Source organism: Geospiza fortis, unplaced genomic scaffold (genome assembly GCF_000277835.1).
Source record: "Geospiza fortis unplaced genomic scaffold, GeoFor_1.0 scaffold165, whole genome shotgun sequence".
Classification (NCBI taxonomy): domain Eukaryota; kingdom Metazoa; phylum Chordata; class Aves; order Passeriformes; family Thraupidae; genus Geospiza; species Geospiza fortis.
In genome coordinates, this window is record NW_005054442.1 from 671,077 (window position 1) to 694,130 (window position 23,054).

Consider the following 23,054-nt stretch of genomic DNA (forward strand, 5'->3'; position numbering starts at 1 on the left):
TGATGCTATTTTCTTTCCTACTTAGGTTTGGAAGGATGCTGCCACTCAGATTTTCTTCTCCTTATCTGCAGCATGGGGAGGTCTAATTACCCTCTCTTCATACAACAAATTTCACAACAACTGCTACAGGTGTGTAAGAGTGAAATACATCTGAGTTATTAAACAGGTTTGTCCAAAACCAGTTATCCTTCATCTTCCAGGAATCTGGTTTGCAAGACCCCTATCTCTTGTCTTTTTCTCCCTTGTCTTTTTGTTCCCTACTGCCCTTTTGTCCTTTTTTCCTGTCTTGTATTTTTTTCTCCTTTCCTCTCTTCTCTTTCCTTTCCTATTTTTTTTTTAGTGTGTGTGCATTTCGTTTACATTTAACCATTTTTGTATATTTTTTTCCTCTCCCCAGATCCTAATCTACTAATCTCAAGATGATTATTTAGATTTATTAGAGTTCCTGCTGGCTCCCCACTTTCAGAATCAGCAGGCTGAGGCTGAAGGGCAGCCTGGGATGTGTCAGGGGCAGTGAGACAGAATCACTTGGCAGCTCTGCTGGAGGACAGCCCATGAGCAGAGTGAAACATGCAGGACTTTAACTGGCAACCTCCATTTATGTGATCTCTACATCTCCTAAATGTTCTTTCTTTTTCCAGTTTTTCCAATTACGTGCAAAAATTTATTTCATGCTATGAAATCTAAAATCACTTCTTGGAGAGCTATTTTTTCATGGGAAAAAGTCATAGTGTGTAATTTTTTCATGCGAAAGCCTGCCAGATAAAATGTCTGCAGATGGAAAACACAAAAGCAAGTGGCATTAGTGGAGTGCTTCCCTGCCATTTTGCAGTTTTTAAAGTCAGTCTGAAGCAAAGCTTTGCCAATTCTTGCAGTGCCAGAGGTGCTGATTCAGGACAGCCAGCAGCATGCACAGGGACTCCCCCAGGAAGGAGATGCTCAAAAACTTTCCCCAGTCAAGACTTCAAGGCAAACACTCCTTGGGATTTCCACTGCCATCTCCTACGGCTTCTAAGTACAGAATACAGAATACTTAACTTAAAAAAGAAATGTGGACGAGGATATTAAAAAGAAATTTTAAAAAACATTTTTCTAGTGCTCAAAAGTAATTTAATGAAATTACCCCAAAATATGGATGAAAACTAACAGTGTTGCGTACACAGTAACTCCCACCCAGCAATCCTTTGGGTCCTATTTTTGAAAATGCTATTCCTTAGCCTTTTTTTTTTAATGAATATTTGCAATCAGAACATCAGGGGGGAAAATGGAGGAAGCATCATGCTGCCTTTCTGCACTAACTTAACAATCTTTTGTGGAGTTTGGAAGATCTTAATGAAAAATTTGAAGGGAATACATGGTAATGGAGTATAAAAATATCACAGTTCTTATACCAAATAGATGCTTTACCTCTGTTAGGAAGGGATATGAGAGACCAAAGTAGAAATAATTAGAAAAGCTTAGTTACTCCCAATATTTTAAATTTCACAACACAACCTTGAATATTGAAATGAAGTATCACTATTTTCTCTTTCAATTTCTATATTTGTTATATTTTAATACATCAATTGTAATTTTCAGTTACACATTGATGTTAAACATAGTCCAAAATCTATAATTGCAGTACATTTACATAAATTGACTTCATAATGAATACCTGAAACATTTCAAACCTATCTAAGTTTTGGGAATGTAACACATGATGATTCCAAATAGCACACTGTCATTTTTTTTCTGTAGACCCAAAGAATTAACGAAATCATTCCTGTTAAGACATGCTCTGTTGGACATTCTAGGAGTTTGCCAGCTCAGTGAGGTTCTTTGGCAGCTTTTCAAGTTGTGTTTCATTCTCTTCCTGACAAAAAAAATAGCAGTAGGAATAAAAAATTCTAGTCAACATAAACCCCCTAAGCATTTAAAGTGAGGGGTTTGCTTTTCTGAAGACGTAGTAGTTTATGGGGAAGCTCTCTGGACCTGCATATTGTTAAAAGAAAAATCCTATTGGAAAAAATCCTATAGAAATCCTATTGAAAGATCCTATTACATTCCTAAGAATGCAATAACTATGGATGGGGCTCACGAGGGCTGGTTTGCTGTCAAGTCTTGACATATCCAGCATAGTGAGATGTTCAGCTGTAGATTTCTTGAGATTCCTTTGATAAAAACAACCATGGAAAAAGGTACCAAGGAATCCTCCCTCTACAGACAGGAAGGTGATTGGGCAAGCTCTGCAATGTACAGAAAGCTTAACCCTGGAATTTCGTGTATAAGTACGAGGAGGACAAGACAGAAATCGTCTCACCTGGGCAGCAGTGGGTAGTCCATACCCAATGTGGAGAGCAGATGTCCTGGTGAGGCAAAGAGTTAAAAAATGTGTTACAAATCAAGTCACCATGGCTGTCTCTGTTCTTCAGAGAGGCTAAGAGCAGATGTGCTTGGCCTGTGGTTCCTGCAGAGCACATGGGTGATGGAAGCTTGCAGAGCTGATTCCTGGTGCTCTCTGATCAGCACCAAATGCACCTGAGGAGTGTAAAAGTGTGCCTTCACCAACATCCCCACAAGATGTGTGTGCTGATGAGAAACTCCTGAAATACATGTACAAAACCTTCCTTGTGTGTATCCCAGCAGGCTTCTTGTGCTTTCTTTGCAGGGACACACTGATAGTCACGTGTACCAACAGTGCCACAAGTATATTTGCAGGCTTTGTCATCTTCTCAGTCATTGGCTTCATGGCAAATGAACTCAAAGTGAACATTGAAGCTGTGGCAGACCAAGGTAGGGCTCACTGGCATTTCATTGCTTGGACAGGCACCCCGTGGCACTTCCAGCTCTGTTATTAATGATCACAGGTATTTGATAGATGATCACTCCAATGTCATTGATATTAGAGGTGGGAATGATGGCTTCAAACTGGTGTGGATTACTAAACCACGTGTAGGCATTTCTGCACAGGAGAAGGTAGCCTGGGAAGCCAAGATTTTAATTAAAGCCTCTTAATAACTTGTTTGGTAAGAGAAGGAAGGAAGCTGAGACTCATTTAAGCCTTTGTGTAAATGACTGATGGAGGGTAGGGTGGGATGGTTATTGGCCTTCTCCTTGGTCTCTGCTGCTGTTTGTCAAATCCTCTCCAAGGTAAAAGTTATCTCTGGTGGTTGGAATTTTGGATGAGAGGAGGGTGGGAGAAATCCAGCGTGAGGGGTGGACTGTGCTTCTGAACTGTGCGGAGCAAGGAGGTGCCTCCACAGAGAAGTAAAACATTTCTGAAGAACTGATTAGAACATCTAGGTTAGTGAAGAGAGGTGGTCATTAGTGGGGATTTGAGAGGTCTGAATTGGTAGAGCTGAGCTTAATTGGTAGAGCTGAGCACCACTATGTCAACAAAACCATAGCTCTGAGTGCCAGTCATTGCTAGACCAGCTCCAGGGATAAGGACTCCACCACGTCCCTGGGCAACCCAGTCCAATGTTTAACCACCCTTTCAGTGAAAAAATTCTTCCTGGTTTCCAGCCTGAACCTCCCCTGGCACAGCTTGAACCATAGTTGTCCTCTTGTCCTGTCCCTGTTCCACGGGCTGCACCCTCCTGGCAGGGGCTTGTAGGAGTATTTAGGAGTAATGTCTACATTAATATTTTTGTTTTAGACTTTACCTGCATTCTGGAACAAACAACAAAAGCAGCCCCAAAATCTAAACCACACTGCACTCACCAAAATGGTTTGTGAGGAGATGGAGCTAGAGGAGCTGAGCTTGAGTGGAGCTGCAGAGGAAGCTCCCAAGGGATGTAGAGAGGGGGTGAGAGATGGGACTGCCAGGCATGGTGGAGGGAACCCCTGGCTCAGCTGGTACCTCTCTCTGGAGATGTGAAATATTCAGCACAGGAGGTCAAAACCCCTTTTCTGCTGAGTGCTTGCTGGTCTTGGAGCGAGCAGCTAGTCCCAGGCTGCAGCTCTCTGTTCCCAGCTGTCCCAGGGGACGTGGGGACAGCTGTGAGGGCATTTGTAAGAGCCTGTTCAGATAATGTAGAATTATTTCATGAGGGTGAGGCTTTGCTGCTCTCCATGACAGGGGGAAACAAAATGTAGTGAAGCAATAGAAGATGGATTTGCAATAGGAAGAGAGTGAAGATGAAGGGTAGTTGTGGACTGAGGTAGTGCACGGCATAACAGTAGTTAAAAAGCAAACCCAAGAACTCGTGAAAAGAGCGGCCCTTGTCATTGCCCAATTATTATTTTTTTTTTAAATTCTAAAGTTGTATTTCTTTTTGCAGTGAAGGAGAAAAAAGCCAAAATAGTGATGAAGCATAATCTCCCTTCAAGTTTTCAAAACCTTGAATGAAAATGTTAATGGAAATACAAAGGGTTTTTAATTTTTTTCCTTTCTTTTTTTCTCCTAAATTATTAATCTGAAAAACATAGTATGTTTTTTTCATTTAGAGTTTCCTTTTCAGGAAAAACTCATTTATCTGATGAGCAAATAAAACATGGAGGGAAAGACAGCACAACCTCTTTTTGTTCTACTCTCTGGTTAAGCACATAGTGTAGTTGAAAAATGTTATACCTTAAAATGAAAGTTCAAGGTAGTTTTACTTTTTAAGACATATAAAGCACTTGGAGTTTTCTTGGCTTTAATACACTTTTATAAAGAGTTTGTAGCCACTGAATCTTGAAAGATGGAAGGAATGGGATCTTGCCTCCCTGTGACTATTTCCTGTGGTTGGATGCTACCAGGTGTGAGGGGCTGACCTGGAGACATGCTCATATTCTATAATTTAACTATTCCTAAAGGTGTGATTAATGGGAACTCATTATTCTGAGACTTAATTAAACCTCTATATGCAGGCAGTGGGTTTAAACAGAGCCCTTATCTCCAACAGCCAAGAAGAAGGGGACAACCCTGCAGCTGGGATGAATGGAGAGGAGGTGCCACCTGCTGTAGTGCTGCCACCACAGCCCTGCTGCCTTTGCTCCCAGGCACATCTAAGCACTCACAAAAATACTTCTTCTTTATGATCAATAGAAATTAAAGCCCTATATATATATAAAAAGATCTAAGCACTCACAAAAATACTTTTTCTTTATGATCAATAGAAATCAAAGCCCAATATATATATATATATATAAAAGCCCAATATATATATAAAGAATATCTAAGCACTTACAAAAATACTTTTTCTTTATGATCAATAGAAATTAAAGCCCAATATATATATAAAGAATATCTAAGCACTTACAAAAATACTTTTTCTTTATGATCAATAGAAATTAAAGCCCAATATATATTAAAAAAAACAACAAACCAAAAGAAAAACCCCAAACAAACAAACAAAAGGATGGGAAATTCCTGATTTAGGCTTTAAAAGATTCCATCTCCTCATTTCTTGTGCTCAGCATTATTTTGGGTTTTCTTGTGGATTTTTTTAGAATCACAGCAGGTATTACCTTCTGTCTGCTGTCAGGTCTGGGCATGTTTTATATTCTCTCCTCATTTAACAGCGTGGCAATGAGTTGAAGAGGAGTATTTGCATTTCCATTCATGTTGTAGCACTGAGGTGCGGATGTTTGCCATGGGTAGCTAATTGGCAGGGAAATGGCAGGAATTTGATCACAGAAGCATGGCTGCAGTGTGCAATTTTTGCTAATTTAAAAAAAAAATTGGATCAGTGTGTTTGTATACTGGTTGAATATGCATTCTGCTTGGAAAGTTGGACTAAGTAAGTGATTTGAAATTTACAGTGTAAATAGAAATTAATCAGGTAATGATAAACTTTGTAATGTTTGAGCCTTTTTGTAAATAGGAAAAATTGAATCTAATAATCTTTATTTTTCTTATTTCTAGGTCCTGGGATTGCTTTTGTGGTTTACCCAGAAGCCTTAACTAGGCTGCCCCTCTCTCCCTTCTGGGCTATAATATTCTTTTTGATGCTTCTAACTCTTGGATTAGACACCATGGTAAACTGCTTTTGTGTCCCTTTCTTTTCCTTTTGATTTTCCTATTTATTTGTTTGGAGGATGGTGCAATTGATTGCTATTTCCCACGTGAGCAGTGGCTCATGAGAAAAGAGGAATGCAGTAAGGCCATCAATGCTGAAATCATGTTGGCAGAGCTTTGGTGCCGCCATCTGAGCATTTAACATCTAGGACTCAAAATAATGTTCAAATTCTAATGTTTTCTATGCAGTTGGAGCACTGTATGTGCACTGAAACGAACCCTTGGTTTGTTTTTCAGTTTGCCACCATCGAGACCATCGTGACCTCGGTGTCAGACGAGTTCCCCAAGTACCTACGGACGCACAAGGCTCTGTTCACCCTGGGCTGCTGCGTGTCCTTCTTCATCATGGGCTTTCCTATGATCACTCAGGTAATCACGCTGGCTTTGAGCATCACTGCCTGGCCCCAGTCCCCCTCTGCTGGCCGCTTTTCTCCTGCACAGGCTGCAAAATGTTTGCCTGAATTCTGCCACAAGCTACACACGCTGTGTCCGAAAACCTTATTAAAAAATAAAAATGGATGCTCTGACTGAGATACCCTTAAAAGACTTTGCTGTTCAAGTCTTTCTGAGAATCAGGCCTTTAAAATTTTCTCTAGCCAAGCATCTCCGAAATAGTAATATCTTGTAATAGTAATAAATAAATAAATATATAAATTAGTAATAGCAATAGTAATAATAGCAATAGTAATGATAGTAATAGTAATAAATAAAAATAGTAATAGTAATAAATAAATAAACATATAAATTAGTAATAGTAATAATAGTAATAAATAAATAAATAGTAATAGTAATAAATAAATATATCTATTTATATAAAGTATAGTAATAGTAATAAATTAAGTATTCAACCCACACTGACAGAGGGCAGGTTTGGATCAGACATTAGGAAGAAACCCTTCCCAGTGAGGGTGGTGAGGCCCTGGCACAGGGTGCCCAGAGAAGCTGTGGCTGCTCCATCCCTGGCAGTGCCCAAGGCCAGGCTGGACAGGGCTTGGAGCAACCTGGGATAGTGGGAGGTGTCCCTGCCCATGGCAGGGGGGTTGGAATGAAATAATCTTTAAGGTTTCTCCCAACCCATTCTATGAATAAAGGAAAAAAACTTTAATTGTGAATGTGATATAAATATGCACACCTGTTTTGAGTGCCTCTCCTGTGAGACTAACATATACTGATCATCTCTGCAAACTGTGGAGTTGATACTGGAATTCCCATCTACTACTGATAAACTTCAGTGTCTTCTTCACTAATACCTTCAGCATGATATATAATTTCAAGATGAGATGGACAAAATCTTAATATTTTATCCATCCTTCCACCCCTTTTTTCTTTCTTTTCTTCCCCCTTACCTCATCACCTACTAGCCCAACTTTCTGTTCTAAAGCCCAGGATGGATTCAGTCCTTTATTCACTCGAATTATGCTGCTTAACTCCATCATGGAGACAGGATATTAAATCCTTTCCAAACAGATGAACTGGACTCATTATTATGGTAGTTGTGCTTCCAATGGCGATTTTGATTTTGTTGTGGTATTACGTGGTTTGAGACACTGCAGGTGGAAGTTCTGATCACAGTTCAGTCCTTCATCTTCAAGGACTGAATTCAAAGTCTTCCCAAGCTGTCCTAGCTGGCAGAATCAGGTGTACCCTCTGCTTTTTTCCTGTTGGGTTTGATATTCATTGAGCCAGAAGGAAGAGTCCTGGCACAGCATGAGCCTGGATGCAGCTGATGTGTGGACGCTGCGCTGGGTCCTGATCCTCTCCAGCCTGCCTGCCCCAGCGCCATGGGTAATCCTTTCTCTTTCTTTCCTCAGGGTGGAATGTACATGTTGCAGCTTGTGGACACTTATGCAGCCTCTTACTCTCTTGTCATTATTGCCATCTTTGAGCTTGTTGGAGTTTCCTACATCTACGGTAAGAAAAAACCTTGGTATTGGACAGCCTCTGTCAAAGCAACATTTTAGAAGATGATAAGTGAAATTCTTAAGGAAAGGAGTAATTTTTTCTCTGTAATAAAAGCCCCAAAACACTTAGTTTGGACAGAAGCATGACAGGACTTCAGGATCCCTTTAAATGCATGTATTCAAAAGACTTTCATACAGTCTCAAGTCATTTTCCACCAATAGCTCAAAGATATGAGTATGAGAATGGAGCAAACATTTACTGATACTTTTCCAGGGGTGCTTTTTATGCTTCAGCAGTTTTAGGGACAGAGACCTCCTGAGCCAATAGAGCTTTATATGACATACATATATACACAATATATAATATATAAATATATATACAATATATTATATATTATATATATATTATATATATATAATATACTTTATTTATTTATTTATTTATTACCATTACTATTTTAGGGTGGCCCTGGCTGGATGCCAGGCACCCACCAGAGCTACTCTATCACTGCCTTCTGCAACTGGGCGTGGGAGACAAAATATAACAAATGTTCATGGCTCGAGATAAGGACTGGGACAGACTGTTCAACCAATACTGCCATGGGCAAAACAGGCTCAGTTTGGGGATATTGATTGCATTTGTTGCTAAGAAAAACAGAGCAGGATAACGAGATAAAAATAAATCCTAAGAACACCTTACCCCCACCCCTCCCTCTTTCCCAGGTCTACCTCATCCCCACAGGAGCTCAGGGAGATGGGGAATGGGAGTTATGGTCAGTTCATCACAGGTTGTTGCTGCTGCTGCTCAGGAGAGGAGTCCTTCCCCTGCGCCAGGATGGGGTTATTCCCACAGGGCAGTTCTCCATGAACCCCTCTAACATGAATCCATTTCATGAGCAACAGTTGTCCATGAATGTTTGTAATGTGGGCCACTCTGCCATGAGGTGCAGTGCTTCAGGGACAGCCTGCTTCAGTGGGGTCACAGCTCCTACCAGCATGGACAGTCCCAGCATGGGCTCCCCTCTCCATGGGTCTGCAGGTCCTGCCAGGTCCCTGCTCCAGCATGGGCTTCCCACAGCTTCACAGCCTCCTTTGGGCATCCCCCTGTTCTGCTGTGGGCCCCTCCATGGGCTGCAGGTGGATCTGTGCATCCCTGTGCCCTCCAGGGGCTGCAGGGTCACAGCTGCCTCACCAGGGCCTGCAGGGGAATCTCAGTTCCAGCACCTGGAGCAGCTCCTGCTCCTCCTTCTGCCCTGCCCTGGGTGTCTGCAGGGCTGTTCCCCTCACATGTTCTCAGCCTGCTCTTCTCTGCTGAAATAACACCCATGCAATAACTTATTTTGTCCTTTTAAAATCAGAGATGTTGCTGCCATTCCTGATTGGCTCTGATTTAGCAGTAGTGGGTCTGCCCTGGAGCCCCCAGGGATTGCCTCTGCCAGACACAGGGGAAGCCTTTACAGCTTCTCACAGAAACCACCCCTATAGCCCCACTGCTATCAAAACCTGTCCCTGCAAACCCAACACAGCATTTAACAGCTTCTGAGGGCTTTTTCCCCGTGTGCACATCCAACTTCCCTCCTTCTTATTTGTCCATAACGTAGACTCAAGACTATGCAGCTACTCAGGATCATTAATTATCCACAGTGGTCACACCAGTGATGTTGATCCCTCTTGATGTACAGTAAATTATGAGGAATATCCTCAGTATGAAACAGTGCAATCATCACAAAGCTGCTGTAGTTACAACAATTGATACCAGCTGCTGATGTACTCCCAAACTTGCCCAGTGTTTTCAGGAGGCTGATTCTTGGAAATGTGAAGATCTTCCCACATACCATAAAAAATTAATTTATGCCTGGAATGGAAGGCTGTTTCTGCTGTTGCTGTGGACAGGAATGGATTATATAGTTTAATCAGCTAGGCATAAAAATCCAAGATGTTCTGCTGAAGCTGCTTGTGCAGCCACTGACTTTGGGTTCTGGCCCTTTTCACTGAATAATTGTAGCTGCCTGTGTTGTGGAGTCCACTCTGTAACATAAGTCCTTTTAAATATAGAACAGGTTTCAAATCTTGCAGAATTTAACTTATAGTACAGGTTTCAAGTCATGGTCAATTTAAAATATAGTACAGGTTTCAAATCATGCAGAATTTAAATTATAGTATAGGTTTCAAATCATAGTGAATTTAAATTATAGTACAGGTTTCAAGCCATGGTGAATTTAAAATATAGTACAGGTTTCAAATCATAGTGAATTTAAATTATAGTACAGGTGTCGAATCATGCAGAATTTAAATTATAGTTCAGGTTTCAAACCATGCAGAATTTAAAATATAGTACAGCTTTCAAATCATGCAGAATTTAAAATATAGTACAGGTTTTGAATAATGGTGAATTTAAAATATAGTACAGGTTTCAAACCATGCAGAATTTAAAATATAGTACAGGTTTTGAATCATGGTGAATTTAAAATATAGTACAGGTTTCAAATCATGCAGAATTTGGTGCTCTTGCTGGAGAAATAAATGTTATAGACAGGACAGTGAAGCAGCTCTTCCTTGTTTTCTCTGGTTTCATGGAAATTCAGCAGTGCATTTTAACCTCCACTGACATCCAATTCAGTGAGTATGCCTGAGAGATTGGCAGCTAAGCCAGATATGACCTGGTGAGGAAATGTTACAGAGTATTATGGAAATACTCAAAACACAGAGAGAAAAGTTGATTTAGGCCAGTAATGTTTTGGCTGAACAAAATTCTTTGCTTTTATATGTCCCTGGAATGTAAATAATTCAAGTAGAGTTGGTTTAGAGGTGAAATGAAACCCAGCTTCTCTAAAATCAATGCAATTTCATAGGCAGTGATGAGTGGGGAGGCTTAAAAAGATTTTAAGGGTTTGCTGGGGATTTTTCCTCCTCACTTTGCTGACAGCAGGCCTGAGCCATGCTGTGCTAGGTGATTTCACTCTTCATGGCCACCAGAATCGACAGCATCACCTGGTCTGTGCGAAATATTGCCCCCTTAAAAGCCATTGCTATTAGTGTGAAAGAGAAAAATTCTGCTCTTAAAATATATTTAATATTTTAAAAGCTACTTAAATCTGTAAAATTTCTTTGCTCTGCATGATTTTAAATAAGGATGAAGGCAAACAGGGAGCAAGAACAGGCTCTGTTCCTCCTCTGAACACTGTGTGGCAGAAGCACTGCAAACCAGCCTTTGTGGAGTGACATCTTAGTAGGTTTGGAAGAAAAACCTGCTTTGGCCAGTGTTTGCTTTGCCCAGCAATTCCAGTATCCCTTAAAACATTAGCACTTATGAAAAACATAAAACAACGCAGAAATAATAATAATAGCTCTGCAAAGGAAGGGCCTGAATAGAGGAGAAGGCTTTTTCAGTGAGTTATTACTTCAGTGTAATCAGATGTGGAAAAGGTTTGACAAATTACCAATTATTCTCTTCATGCTTTCTGTACAACTGATTGTTCATCAACAGATTTCGGTAAAACCTTGGCTGCAATCTATTTCAAAGGAATTAACCCTTTGCTAGACTAAGGAGCTTCCTTTTGTTTAAACAAAAAGGAAAGACATTAAAATCATTACCTGTTTGACTAACGCACCAGAGCTGCTTTTACTGTGGTAAAGCTGCTTTTGCAAGGACTGGGCACAGGAATACATCGTGTGCATTTGTGATTTGTGTGTTGTAAATACAAGCAAAGCTGCTGCTTGGGTTGTGTCCCTTCAAGCAGTGCTTAAAATTGGCATAATACATTTTCAAGGTCTGACAACTGCTGTTTTACACTCCACTGCCACCTTTCTCTGTGCACTTGTACTCTTCATGGCAAGCAGGTTGGCACAACAGTGGCAGGTGCTGTTATGATGAAACAAATTTGTCTTTAGTTCTTGTTACATGTTCTGCTTGCTGAGCTTGCTGAGATTTTTAAATTAAAAAGAGACACATGTGGTTATTTCCTTGTAATCACTTATTTTTCAGTAGAGTCAGGGCTTCATGATACAATCAAATGCACCTTTTTACTTCACACGCTGGTTTAGGTGTTTATTCTCCAGTTGTTTAGATTATGATGAATGATTAGTAAAGAACAGCTTAGAGGTGGAGGTATTAATTTAATCACCAGCATAATTCCCACTGTTGCATTTTGTAGCATGAAGCTAAAGACAAAAATCCCTGTGTTTGAGTGAAACACTGCTGGAAACTGAAAATACATGATGGAAACTTCGTTTATGCTCCATCCAGAGCTGGTTTTTGTCAGTTTGTTTTTGGGAAGGTTTGTTGTCAGAGTGAGTGGAAACTGCTGCTGTGTATTTGTTGAAAGCATTAGTCATTTTGAACATTTTACCTGTAGCAGAATAGTGAAGTGGTTGTCTGGCTAGGTTTGCAGTCTCCTTTTAAATGGATTTTATATGTCAGCACCTGTGAATACATCATTCTACTTTAGAGAGGAAAAAATCAGATATGGAATATCATGTGTTGTTTATTTCCCAGAGTAATTCAGCAGGCCTGACTGGTCTGAGAGGGAGATCAGATTTACTAAGATCTGGGGAAAAAAGTTGGTGTTCTGTAAACTAAAATATCCTTTACATCTTTTCTGTGGAACTTCCACTGGAAAGAGATAAGTAATGTGTAATCCCTCCATCTGTTATATGCATTTGACTCCGGAATTGCTAATATTTAAGAGTGCCTTACTCTGTGAATATCTACTGACCATTCCTAAAAGGAATTCCCTTTTTTTTTATTATTATTTTTTAAAATATATATAATAAATATATAAATCTGTGCAGGTTTTCATGAAGCCAGCATGAATTTTGGAGGCAGAAACCCCTGGTAATTATCCAGTTAGGTGTCCCTTCTTTGCAGCAGCAAGTGTGGCTGAAGTGGACACTTTAAATGAGATCTAAACTTTGTGGAAATACCCATCAGCCTGTACCTTGTGCTGCTGCAATTAAAGAACCAGCTTTGTTCCCAGCACAGCACAGGGATGCCTGCTGTGTGAGCACCTCCCTCTCACTCACTGCAGGTAAATAAAACACAGAGACAAATCTTTCAATTGCAGCAAAAATCTCCTTCCAGCTCCGTCACACGATGACCTTGGAGGGTACATTTTGTCCAGACAAACTTCTATTCTATTCTTCTATACAAACTTCTATTACCAAGTAGAGAAGGACTCAATTAGTCAGCCTGGTGCTGAAGTACAGTGATTCCATGGGTCATAAAAATTGCATGTATTTTACACAGAAGAGGCTTCCTGAAAAAGTAGTGTAAGAGAGAAAAAGAGGGAAAGAAATTACAGAAGGAAAAAAGTGACCTCTGAGTTACCTTGGCTCAGTTTTCTGAGCTTACATCCACTTCAGATTTTAATTTTTTCCTCTTCCCTAAATACAGTCCTTGCAGTTCCATTTTCCTGTTTAATTTCTGTATTTTTCTTCTCTGTTCCCTATCATAACAGGTTCTTTAGCTCTTCTCTCCCATGCTGGGTGCCTGAGCTGGGTTACTGTGTGCTCCCCCCCTGAGCTGGCCCTGAGGGGCTGCCAAGCATCCCCCAGCCCTGCTGCCTCCTCCTGCATCACAGGGCACTGAGGATGGACCAGTGCTAGTGTTTCTCTTTCTTAATTCTCAGAACAATCAGGTGGATAGATTTATTTCTCCTTGGTATCAACAGAAAGGCTTCCAAACTAGGAGGATCAAGCTTGGGATTATCCCTTCTTACACTCAGCAGCTGACTCTATACAATAAGAAATAAAGCAGTTTATTACTTTTGTTACAAGCATTTCTTCCCTTACTCAATGCCTTTGCTCCAGTGTTTCAGCTTTCCCCACATCATGCAAGTTAGATAAAAAAGCTGCAGAATAATGCTTTGCAAAATTTAGATAAAGTTGGCCCAAACTTTTAACATTTATGTGAACAGATGAGCTCTGACCTCTCCCTTCTTATTACAACTAGGAAAGCTGGAATCAATTTTAGGGTTTTTTAAAAACTTTTGGATAAATTACTAATAATGAAATTGCTAACAACTAACTTACTAATAACCACCAGGAACAGCAGCTGCTGACCAACACACCTTTCCTGTCACCTGGCATGGCCAGGGAGGAGCTGCAGAGTGGCTGAAATACCATTTCCCAGTCTTGCATCTTTTGTTAACTCAAGTAACCTTATGAAGGGTAACATATCAGCTGATCTTTTTGTTCAGACAACATTGCATGTAATTCAAAATATTTACAGCAGGTGCTCTTCAGGAATTTTAAATATCATTTATGCATCAGGTGAAAAAGAGCAGGACATCACCAGTTTCAGTGCTGAGGGGTACAGCTGTAATCCAGTCATGTAGCAGGTAAAGAGAAGCTGAAATATTGCCTGAATATTAATGAGGCTGCTCTTCACAGGGGAATAAAACAAACAGACAAATAATTGCAGCTACCCAGTACATATCAGTAATGCTTTAACACCTAATCTCAATGTAAAAGCTCAATTGCTTTAATCCCTAGGAAGGAAATATTTTATTGGAATGGTTCCCACTCTATTAATCCCATTTTTTACTGTGTAGTTAGATTCTCTGAGGAAGTTTTCAAACAAAAATTTGGAGTTTGTTCTCATGGTTAGACACAAGGGAGGGCACCAGAGCTCCGTTGCAGACTGCAGCTGATTTCTTTCACACCTAACTGCTCTTCCTTTTGCTGTTTACAGGACTGCAAAGATTTTGTGAAGATATAGAAATGATGATTGGATTCCAGCCAAGTAAATTCTGGAGAGTCTGTTGGGCATTTGTGACCCCAACTATTTTAACAGTAAGGAAAAAAAAAATTAACATCTTCTCCAAAGAGTTTTGCTGTTTTTTGTTCATTATTGCATGATGTTTCTGGGTTAGTAGCTAGAATTTGGATGGCAGCACATGTGTTTTTGCCATGGGTGTGTAGTAGAAACAGTGTAAGGAATGGTGGTTTTGGTGGGGAGGGATGGTGAGTCCTCCAGGAAAATGGTGGCCTTTTCCTGGCCATGCAAAATGCTGCTGTGGCACACCATTGCACTGCCGCATTACAGATTATTGTATATAAACATAAAATATATACAAATATATAAATATAAAAATTAAAAATATTTAAAATATATAATGAACATACACAATTTATGAATACAAATATAAATACAATATTCATAAATATAATATTTATAACATAATATATTAATATTCATATATTAATATATATGAATAGAGTAATATTAACATATCAATATAATAATATAATATAGTAATATATTATAATATAGTAATAATATATAATATATTATAATATCTAATATTTTATAAATATAATATATTTATATAATATATATTATATATTATAATGTGTATTATGTATATTAATACAAATATAAAATATTTTATACATATCTATAGCTATATATATTTTTATATATCGATATCGATATCTATATATCTAGATAATATTTTATACATATAAATATCTATATATACCTATATATCTATGTATCTGTGTGTGTGTGTGATATTTATGTATGCACAGGGCAAAGACAAGACAAGATGCTCCTGTGCGCTGTCAGACTGAGCTAGGGACAAAAGCTATTTTATTGCCACAGAAGCAGGTGTAAGAGGGATGCTTTGGAAAGGCTGAGGTGGAACAGAGTGGCAGAAGGAGAGGAGGAGGAGGAGCGGGACTGTCCCGTCCCCGGGCCCGGGAGGTGGCGCTGCGGGACAGCGCCCTGAAAGGATCGCTGAAATCTAAAAACACAGCGACTTTGGTCTTTTTAAATTATTCTTCCTATTTTCCTTTCATTTCTATTTCCTCCCCAACACCTTCCTTCAAATTCAGTTGGCATTTGCTTCACGTTTAGGTCTCCATTTAATAAAAAAAAAGTCACATTCTCAATTTTTCCATTGCTATGAAAGTTTTTTCAAGTCCAGGGGACCAAATCCAATATCTGTATCTACATTTGCCATCTAGGTTTCTAACACAGTGCTTCCTTTACACTTTAACCTACGTGCAGATACAATCTGCAATCACATATACATTTTTTTTTTTTGGCACAAGAATGAAATAATTATTTCAGCCATTTCAAAAGCTTTCAGCTTGACAAATCAGCACAAAGCAGCAGAGCCTTCTTTCACCAGTATCTTCTGCTTGAGTGCACATACCTCCCCTTGGAAGCTGTCAAGCCTGAACCCCAGGTGCAGCAAGATTCTGTATCCATGCAGAGTTTTAAACACTCATCATTTCACAGCAGTGCTAAATGGCTCCTGCAAGTCACACAATCCCAGAATGGCTGGGGCTGGAAGGGACCTTAAAATTCATCCCATTCCATCCCCCTGCCACGGGCAGGGACAACTTCCACTGTGCCAGGCTGTTCAGGACCCCATCCAGCCTGGCCTGGGGCACTGCCAGGGATCCAGGGGCAGCCACAGCTGCTCTGGGTGAGTGTTCTTTAGCTGTTCAGGTACAAGATAAGAAAAGTTTCTGGAATTTCTGAACAGACAGAGATTTTGGAGCAGCATGAGATCAGCTGGCAGGAGAAGAAGCAAAGCAGTGACTCTCCAGCTCCTTGCAGAAGAAGTTGTATTTCAGCTCACGCGCTGGCAGTGCCTGGGTGTGCTGTTCTGCACCGCAGTGTAAGCCTTGGCAAATCTCCTTCTTCCTGGAGGGGGAAGAAAAAGGCACTGGCTGAAGTTAACAACTTATTTTCAGTATTGTTAATTCACAAATGAGGACATGTTTTTTCTGAAAACTGGAAAAGGTTTAGTTTTCACAGACTGGAATGCCTGTGTGAAGGGACCAGTGACTTTTGGTGAGCTCAACAAAATCCTGAGCTGTGAAGAAATGAAATTTTCTACAGTGAGAAAGATTTATCCAATGGGTAAAATGAATTTTCTTGCATAGATTTTCTTTACCTGTTGTCTCCATTGCACTACAGTATTGCTCTGTGTGAAAAGCAGAGCAATCTATCTTGCCCACCTGCTGTTTGATTGCGACAATGTATGCCTATAGTTTGCAGATCACTTTTTAAAAGTTTGAAGACATACTCCAGTTTACAGTGTTAGGATGACATCAATGGTATTTACACTCTTTTGGGGATCTTTTTAAAGATGAAGGCATGTGCACATGGGATCGTTTTTAGCTCTTTGTTTTTTTTTCCAGTGGTTATTTTCAAGAAGCTGCCTTAGCCCCTATTTTACACTTCTGAAGGGAATTGTGAGGCTTTTCTGCAAATTGCTCAGATCCTTTACTAATCAGACTTGTGCTTGTAGCTCCTGTCAGTAATCATAACCAGGAAATAGGAAATTATGTTGTTTGTTAAGGAAAACAAATTTGAACTGACTGTGTTTGCTCTCTAAACTTGCATGTTCTGTTGTTCTTCCCTCCAAATGCAGTTTAGTGAACTTACAGTGAGAAATAAATTGACACTGATCAGTCATAATTCAATTTTTATGCAATGAAAACAGACAAAGCAAAACCGAGCAATGAATTCTTTTCTATTATTGCCTCTGTAAAGCTAATATTTGATACATTTGGATAGCCTAATATTAGACTTTCATTAGACTCCACATCTCTGGAACTAAAGCTGATCATTTTTATATGTGCCTTCACCTCGTTATACTTCTATAAATCTTCTGTGTGCAATTATTGCAGGCACAGGCATTTTCCAAAAGTTACTGAATTATGCACAAATGTAAGCAGATGTATTGCTGTTCACACAGTAAGTGAAATGGAGAACTTACCATAATCACATTAGGTAAAACTGCCAATAGACCATGTAATAAAGCTTGTTACTCTAGGGACAAGATTCTATTTCAATTATTCTGGCACAAATACAGTGATTTTTGTGGGATTTTGCAAGATTTCCTAGAAACTCATTAGATTCAGGCTCTGACCCATTACTAGAGCTTGTGGCAGCACCCTGCCTTGGGTGTATGCGGCTTTATCTGCATTCCATAGACACCAACTCTCTGGGTGTGGATACCCACAATTTGTGGCATAACAGGCTTGTTTTGCTTACTCAAACATATTTGTTCTCCTTTCTTGTTCCCAGTTCATTCTGTGCTTCAGTTTTTACCAGTGGGAACCCATGACTTACGGAGCTTACCACTACCCAGGCTGGTCCATGGTGCTCGGCTGGCTGATGCTGGCCTGCTCAGTCATCTGGATCCCAGTGATGTTCGTGATAAAAATGCATCTAGCCCCAGGAAAATTTATTGAGGTAATCCTTCTGTCTTTTTGCTGTTTAAAAATATGGCCACAGGAGACCGTATCTTTCATTTTACATTGATTTTTGTGATATTGAATGCCTAATACTGCTCAGATTACTTTCTGGTAAACCAGTTATTGTGTTGCAAAGAGATGCTCAGTTGATTTAAATTGTGGACCTTCTATTCCTAATTTTTCAAAAAAACATGGTCCTAAATTGTGGAGTGCTTGCTTTGTTTTATGAGCTCTAGATAAATTTCACGAGGTTTTGTATGGCTTTATTGGAAGAAAGTTGTTCTAGATTCATTGGCCTTTTTGCAAAAGCAGCACACAGCACCAGGAAGACTCAGCTGTTGGTGTGTGCTGTGCCCAGGGAGACTGGCAATCAGCACCAGGAGAGGGGAATCAACACTAGGAGAGGTCAGTCAGCACCAGGAGAGGGCACTCAGCACCAGGAGAGGGCACTCAGCACCAGGAGAGGGGAATCAACACCAGGAGAGGGGAATCAACACCAGGAGAAGGGAATCAACACCAGGAGAGGTCAATCAGCACCAGGAGAGGGCACTCAGCACCAGGAGAGGGGAATCAACACCAGGAGAGGTCAGTCAGCACCAGGAGAGGGGAATCAACACCAGGAGAGGTCAATCAGCACCAGGAGAGGTCAATCAACACCAGGAGAGGTCAGTCAGCACCAGGAGAGGGGAATCAACACCAGGAGAGGGGAATCAACACCAGGAGAGGTCAATCAGCACCAGGAGAGGGGAATCAACACCAGGAGAGGTCAATCAGCACCAGGAGAGGTCAGTCAGCACCAGGAGAGGTCAGTCAGCACCAGGAGAGGTCAGTCAGCGCCAGGAGAGTTCAATCAGCACCAGGAGAGGTCACTCAGCACCAGGAGAGGTCAGTCAGCACCAGGAGAGTTTAATCAGCACCAAGAGAGTTTAATCAGCACCAGGAGAGGTCAATCAGGAGTTGCCTGTGTGCAAAGTTGGGTCCTGGAGTCACCCAGGAAGGCTTTTCATGCATCTCAAGCTCCTCGTTACAAAACCCAGCTGGCAATCTCTGCTTTCACCTTTAAGCTCTTTATTCTTCCTGAATTGGCGGATCCTTTCTGGCACCTGGGCTTAAAATAATTCCAGGTGGCAATTTATTTTTAATTTAATGTTCTTTTGTTTATTTTGCTAATTGGATTCCTGACGCTTTCCCCCTCTGCTTCAGAAATGTGGTGGCCACCTACTGCGACCCTGAGTCCGGTCCCTGCCTGTCACCCCCCTCTCCCTGGCTGTTCCCATCCCTCTGGCTCCTCAGTCCCTGGCAGGATGAGCAATGTCAGCATTTCATCCCTTCATCCCTGTTTTCTGGAGAAGCTCAGTGCTCTTATTTTAGGTCTTTGAGGCTTTCTCAGTTCTGCCTTCTCATCACTGCCTGCTGCTTGTGCTGCTCCCACCTTGGGAGAAGGAACAGACACTCTCTCCCCTCTCTGTAGCCGCTTTTACAGTTCAGCTTCCCTGCAAATCCCACCGGGGCTGTTTCTTGCTTCAAAAAAATGAAAAGGAGAGAAAATGTACTAAAATAGCATAATCTTTTTGGTCTCTCAATATGCCACACTACACATGCCTAAGGGAAAAGACCATTCTTCTCTGCTACTCATAGAGCAAAGGAATTTCGTAGGAGAGGAATTTTCACAGTGGTGGGACAGCCTAGGGAGAGCATCCAAGCAGCAGACAATGAGGCCACTTGTCTAAAGACATCACACTTGTCTTGTGCAGAGCAGACTGCAGGCCCTGGTCAGGAGACAGCTGCCCCTGCTGGAAATGATCTAATGTGGAATTAGATTTACTTCTTCCTTGGCTCATCAGCTTCTCTCGCTGACACAAATGCTTCAAAACTTCTCATGTCTAAAACTGGCCCACAAATTGCCACAAAAACAGGGTGCTTCCCTTCCTGGGTTTCCAGGTGTGCACCCAAAGAATACACCCAAGAGTTGGATCTGTTTTGTAAGGGCTTTTGCACAAGATATTTCAGCTGTAGTCTGGTGTTTTCTCAATATTGAGTCTGCTGCATAAAATTATTATGGTTGATTTGGGAGGTAAAAGTTGCAAACTGGTAATTAAGCAGAGATTAAAATAACTGATAGAGAGGTCTGATTCACTTTATTAGGTAATAAACATATAATTGTTCCCTCTTAAGTCATCAAAAATACGTTTTCTTTCCTTTTTATCTGTGAATGCACCAATCAAATTATATATTCAATAAAGAACTCAGTGGAAAGATCAGAAAATTTTCGTTGTTTGCCAGGTTGACGTTCTCTTTCTTTTTTTCCCGCAGATAGAAACAAAACATTTTGTCATCTCAAAATTAAAATCTTTCATAGTGATATACTACTTTTTGCTCATTTGTTTACTTTGGGGACATAAACTGACTATAAATCCAATTATTCTAACACACTTACCCACAGCTTAGACCATTGGGCTAAGTAATTGCGCACATGTCCTTCAGTCAGAGAGCCTCACTGTCTGTAGCAGTGGTTCTGAGCTCCCCTCACATGCTGTGGGGCAGAATGTATAATCAAAACCTGGCCACTTGGTCCCCTATTAGTCTTGAAAACTTTGTGCAAAACAAATGCTGAGCAGTCTGTCAGAACCCAGGAAATTCCTCTGGCTGCCCCGGAGGACTCGAGACCCTGTCCAGGGGCTCAGAGACCTTGGCACAGAGCCCAAGACCCCTGTGCCTTTGATCTTGGCCCATGGAGCAAATTACCACCTTCATATGAAGAATTACAAGTCAAGAGAGTTTAAGTAGAATAATAGTTAGTTTGTCGTGGAGTGAAAAAATAGATTTTTGAGGTTTTAGAATGGGGGCTCCAGGTCCCAAGATGGAGGAATTTGGGTGTGCCCTGTCCTTTGTCTTTCTTCTTCCTAGCCTCCATCTTCTGGGTGATGCTGGCATTTGTGGATTGGTTTAAGGTAGAAGCTCACTGTCTAACAGAGGTGATCGGTATTGGGAAGTTATGGTAAATAATGTACACGTAGTTTTTAGTAGAAAAAGATAACAACACCCCAAAGTGGTCAGTGTGCCTCAACCCAACCTGCTAGACACACCTTGGTGGGTCAGAGAAAGAATGTTAGAGATAAGAAACAAGAAACAACCTTGAGAATGAGAATGGAAAAATCCTGACTCCTTCTTCGACCGCCGAGCTGGGAAAAAGAGGCTTGTACATATCTCAGAGTCCCTCTGACCAGCAGAGATTCTGAGAGCAGCAGAGCATTGCCAGGCTGTCGTCAATAACCTTAAGTGAGCCCATCCTCGCTTGCTCTGCGCTGGTTCTGCTCCGTGGCACCCAGTGAGACTCTCTTTTCTCTCCCTGGCAGAGGCTCAAGCTGGTGTGCTCCCCGCAGCCCGACTGGGGCCCCTTCCTGGCCAAGCACCGCGGCGAACGGTACAGGAACATGATTGATCCGCTGGGAACCTCCTCCCTGGGGCTGAAACTGCCAGTGAAGGACATGGAACTGGGGACCCAGTGCTAGTGATTATTACAAAAGGGTGGCAATCACATTGTCAGACTTTTCTGATTTATTTTTTCCCATTTTTTTTCACCCACCGCTTCTTCTTTTCCGCAGTGCCTGAAAGTGGTTGCTTAGGAAAGCAGGACTTGTTGTTGCATGCCATAGGGGAGGCCTAACCAGACCACTTCCAGGTGTTGGGTGATGCCTGTGACATGTTCTGTACCTGGGGACACAGCAAAAGCCCTGTGTGTGACAGGTGACACAGCCAGTTGTTGTCAGGTGATGTAGGAATAAACAGAACCAAACAAAAAAATCTTTAGAGGAAACGAGGTGTGCAGTCTGACCCACTTCCCACAAGCACCCTTTGTAACAGGTGGCTGGGATGGGACTAGGATTTTGCTACCACTGTATTCCAAGACAGGTTCATCCCTCAAATGTGATGGAAGTGAGCAAAGAATGGGATCTCCTGTAGTCCTGATGTAAATCCAGCACAAGGCTCCTGTAGCAATGGGGTTGCTTCTTCTACACTGACAGTCAACCTTGAGCCATCATGTCTGCACACCTCCTTTATGATTTTACTAACTTGGAGGGATTGTTATGTTATTTAAACAAGTGGAGAACTTCAAAACAGCACACCAGGAAGCGATACATGAGGTGAGAACAGAAACATGATAATCCATTTGTAGAAAAATACAAACAAAGTTTTTAAAAAGGATCAATTGAGAGACTAAAATGCATTTGAGTCTAGAAGTGGCTTGGAAATGGTGTCAGAACGAGCTGTATGGGCATCACTGTTTGAAGTCCTCTCATATGTTTCTTTTGATAATTTGATATCTGTCATTTCAACTAGGAATGCCTCAGTTACACAAAGTATCTGACAACTTGCTCCACGCCAAGTGCAACTGTGATTTTACTCACCTTGCTCCAATACTCTGGATATATTTTTCCTTGTTTCTCTGCTTTTGTTTACAGTATCTCCTCAAAAAGCCATCATATAATTTGTGCCTAACTTTGTATCCTTACAGTGGTAAGTGTAGTCTAGTTACCACCTGAAAACAGTTATTGGATGTGCTGTTCAACTTTGTGACTCCCCGTTCATTTGCCTCTAAGCACCTTTATATAACCTGTAACCTTTAGATGGTGTATTCTTCTCTTTCAACCAATAGGGAAATAGCAAGACCCCACTTGTCTATATATTATATATATAGCACGTCAATTCTTTAAAGCAGTATTGTCTCTGAAACATGCATAGGGTATTTTTTTCATTAAAACATTTTCATTTAATAAAAATACTCGAACCCACAATAATTAACCACTGCAGTTATCCACACAGATGCAACATAAGATGTAGAAAATGCAAGGGTTGGGGAAAAGGGACAATTTAGTAGAGGGCCATCATAGCATTGTACAGCAGTAGGGCATCCCGAATCATTACATTTGAGAAATCAGATATATGCAGTC

At 40.9% G+C, this 23,054-nt stretch overlaps 1 protein-coding gene across 1 annotated transcript in view; it reads left to right on the top strand.

Moving 5' to 3' along the window:
* SLC6A5 (solute carrier family 6 member 5) overlaps window positions 1–21,688 on the top strand; it is a 30,560-nt gene extending 8,872 nt beyond the window's left edge. Inside the window, exons 10-17 of the mRNA XM_031062234.1 lie at window positions 26–129; window positions 2,648–2,772; window positions 5,831–5,943; window positions 6,221–6,352; window positions 7,795–7,894; window positions 14,576–14,676; window positions 17,933–18,100; window positions 21,459–21,688. Of these exons, the coding sequence (XP_030918094.1) occupies window positions 26–129; window positions 2,648–2,772; window positions 5,831–5,943; window positions 6,221–6,352; window positions 7,795–7,894; window positions 14,576–14,676; window positions 17,933–18,100; window positions 21,459–21,614 (999 nt within the window). The 3' untranslated portion in view covers window positions 21,615–21,688. The remainder of the gene's footprint in view (window positions 1–25; window positions 130–2,647; window positions 2,773–5,830; window positions 5,944–6,220; window positions 6,353–7,794; window positions 7,895–14,575; window positions 14,677–17,932; window positions 18,101–21,458) is intronic.
* The last annotated feature ends 1,366 nt before the right edge of the window (window positions 21,689–23,054 follow it).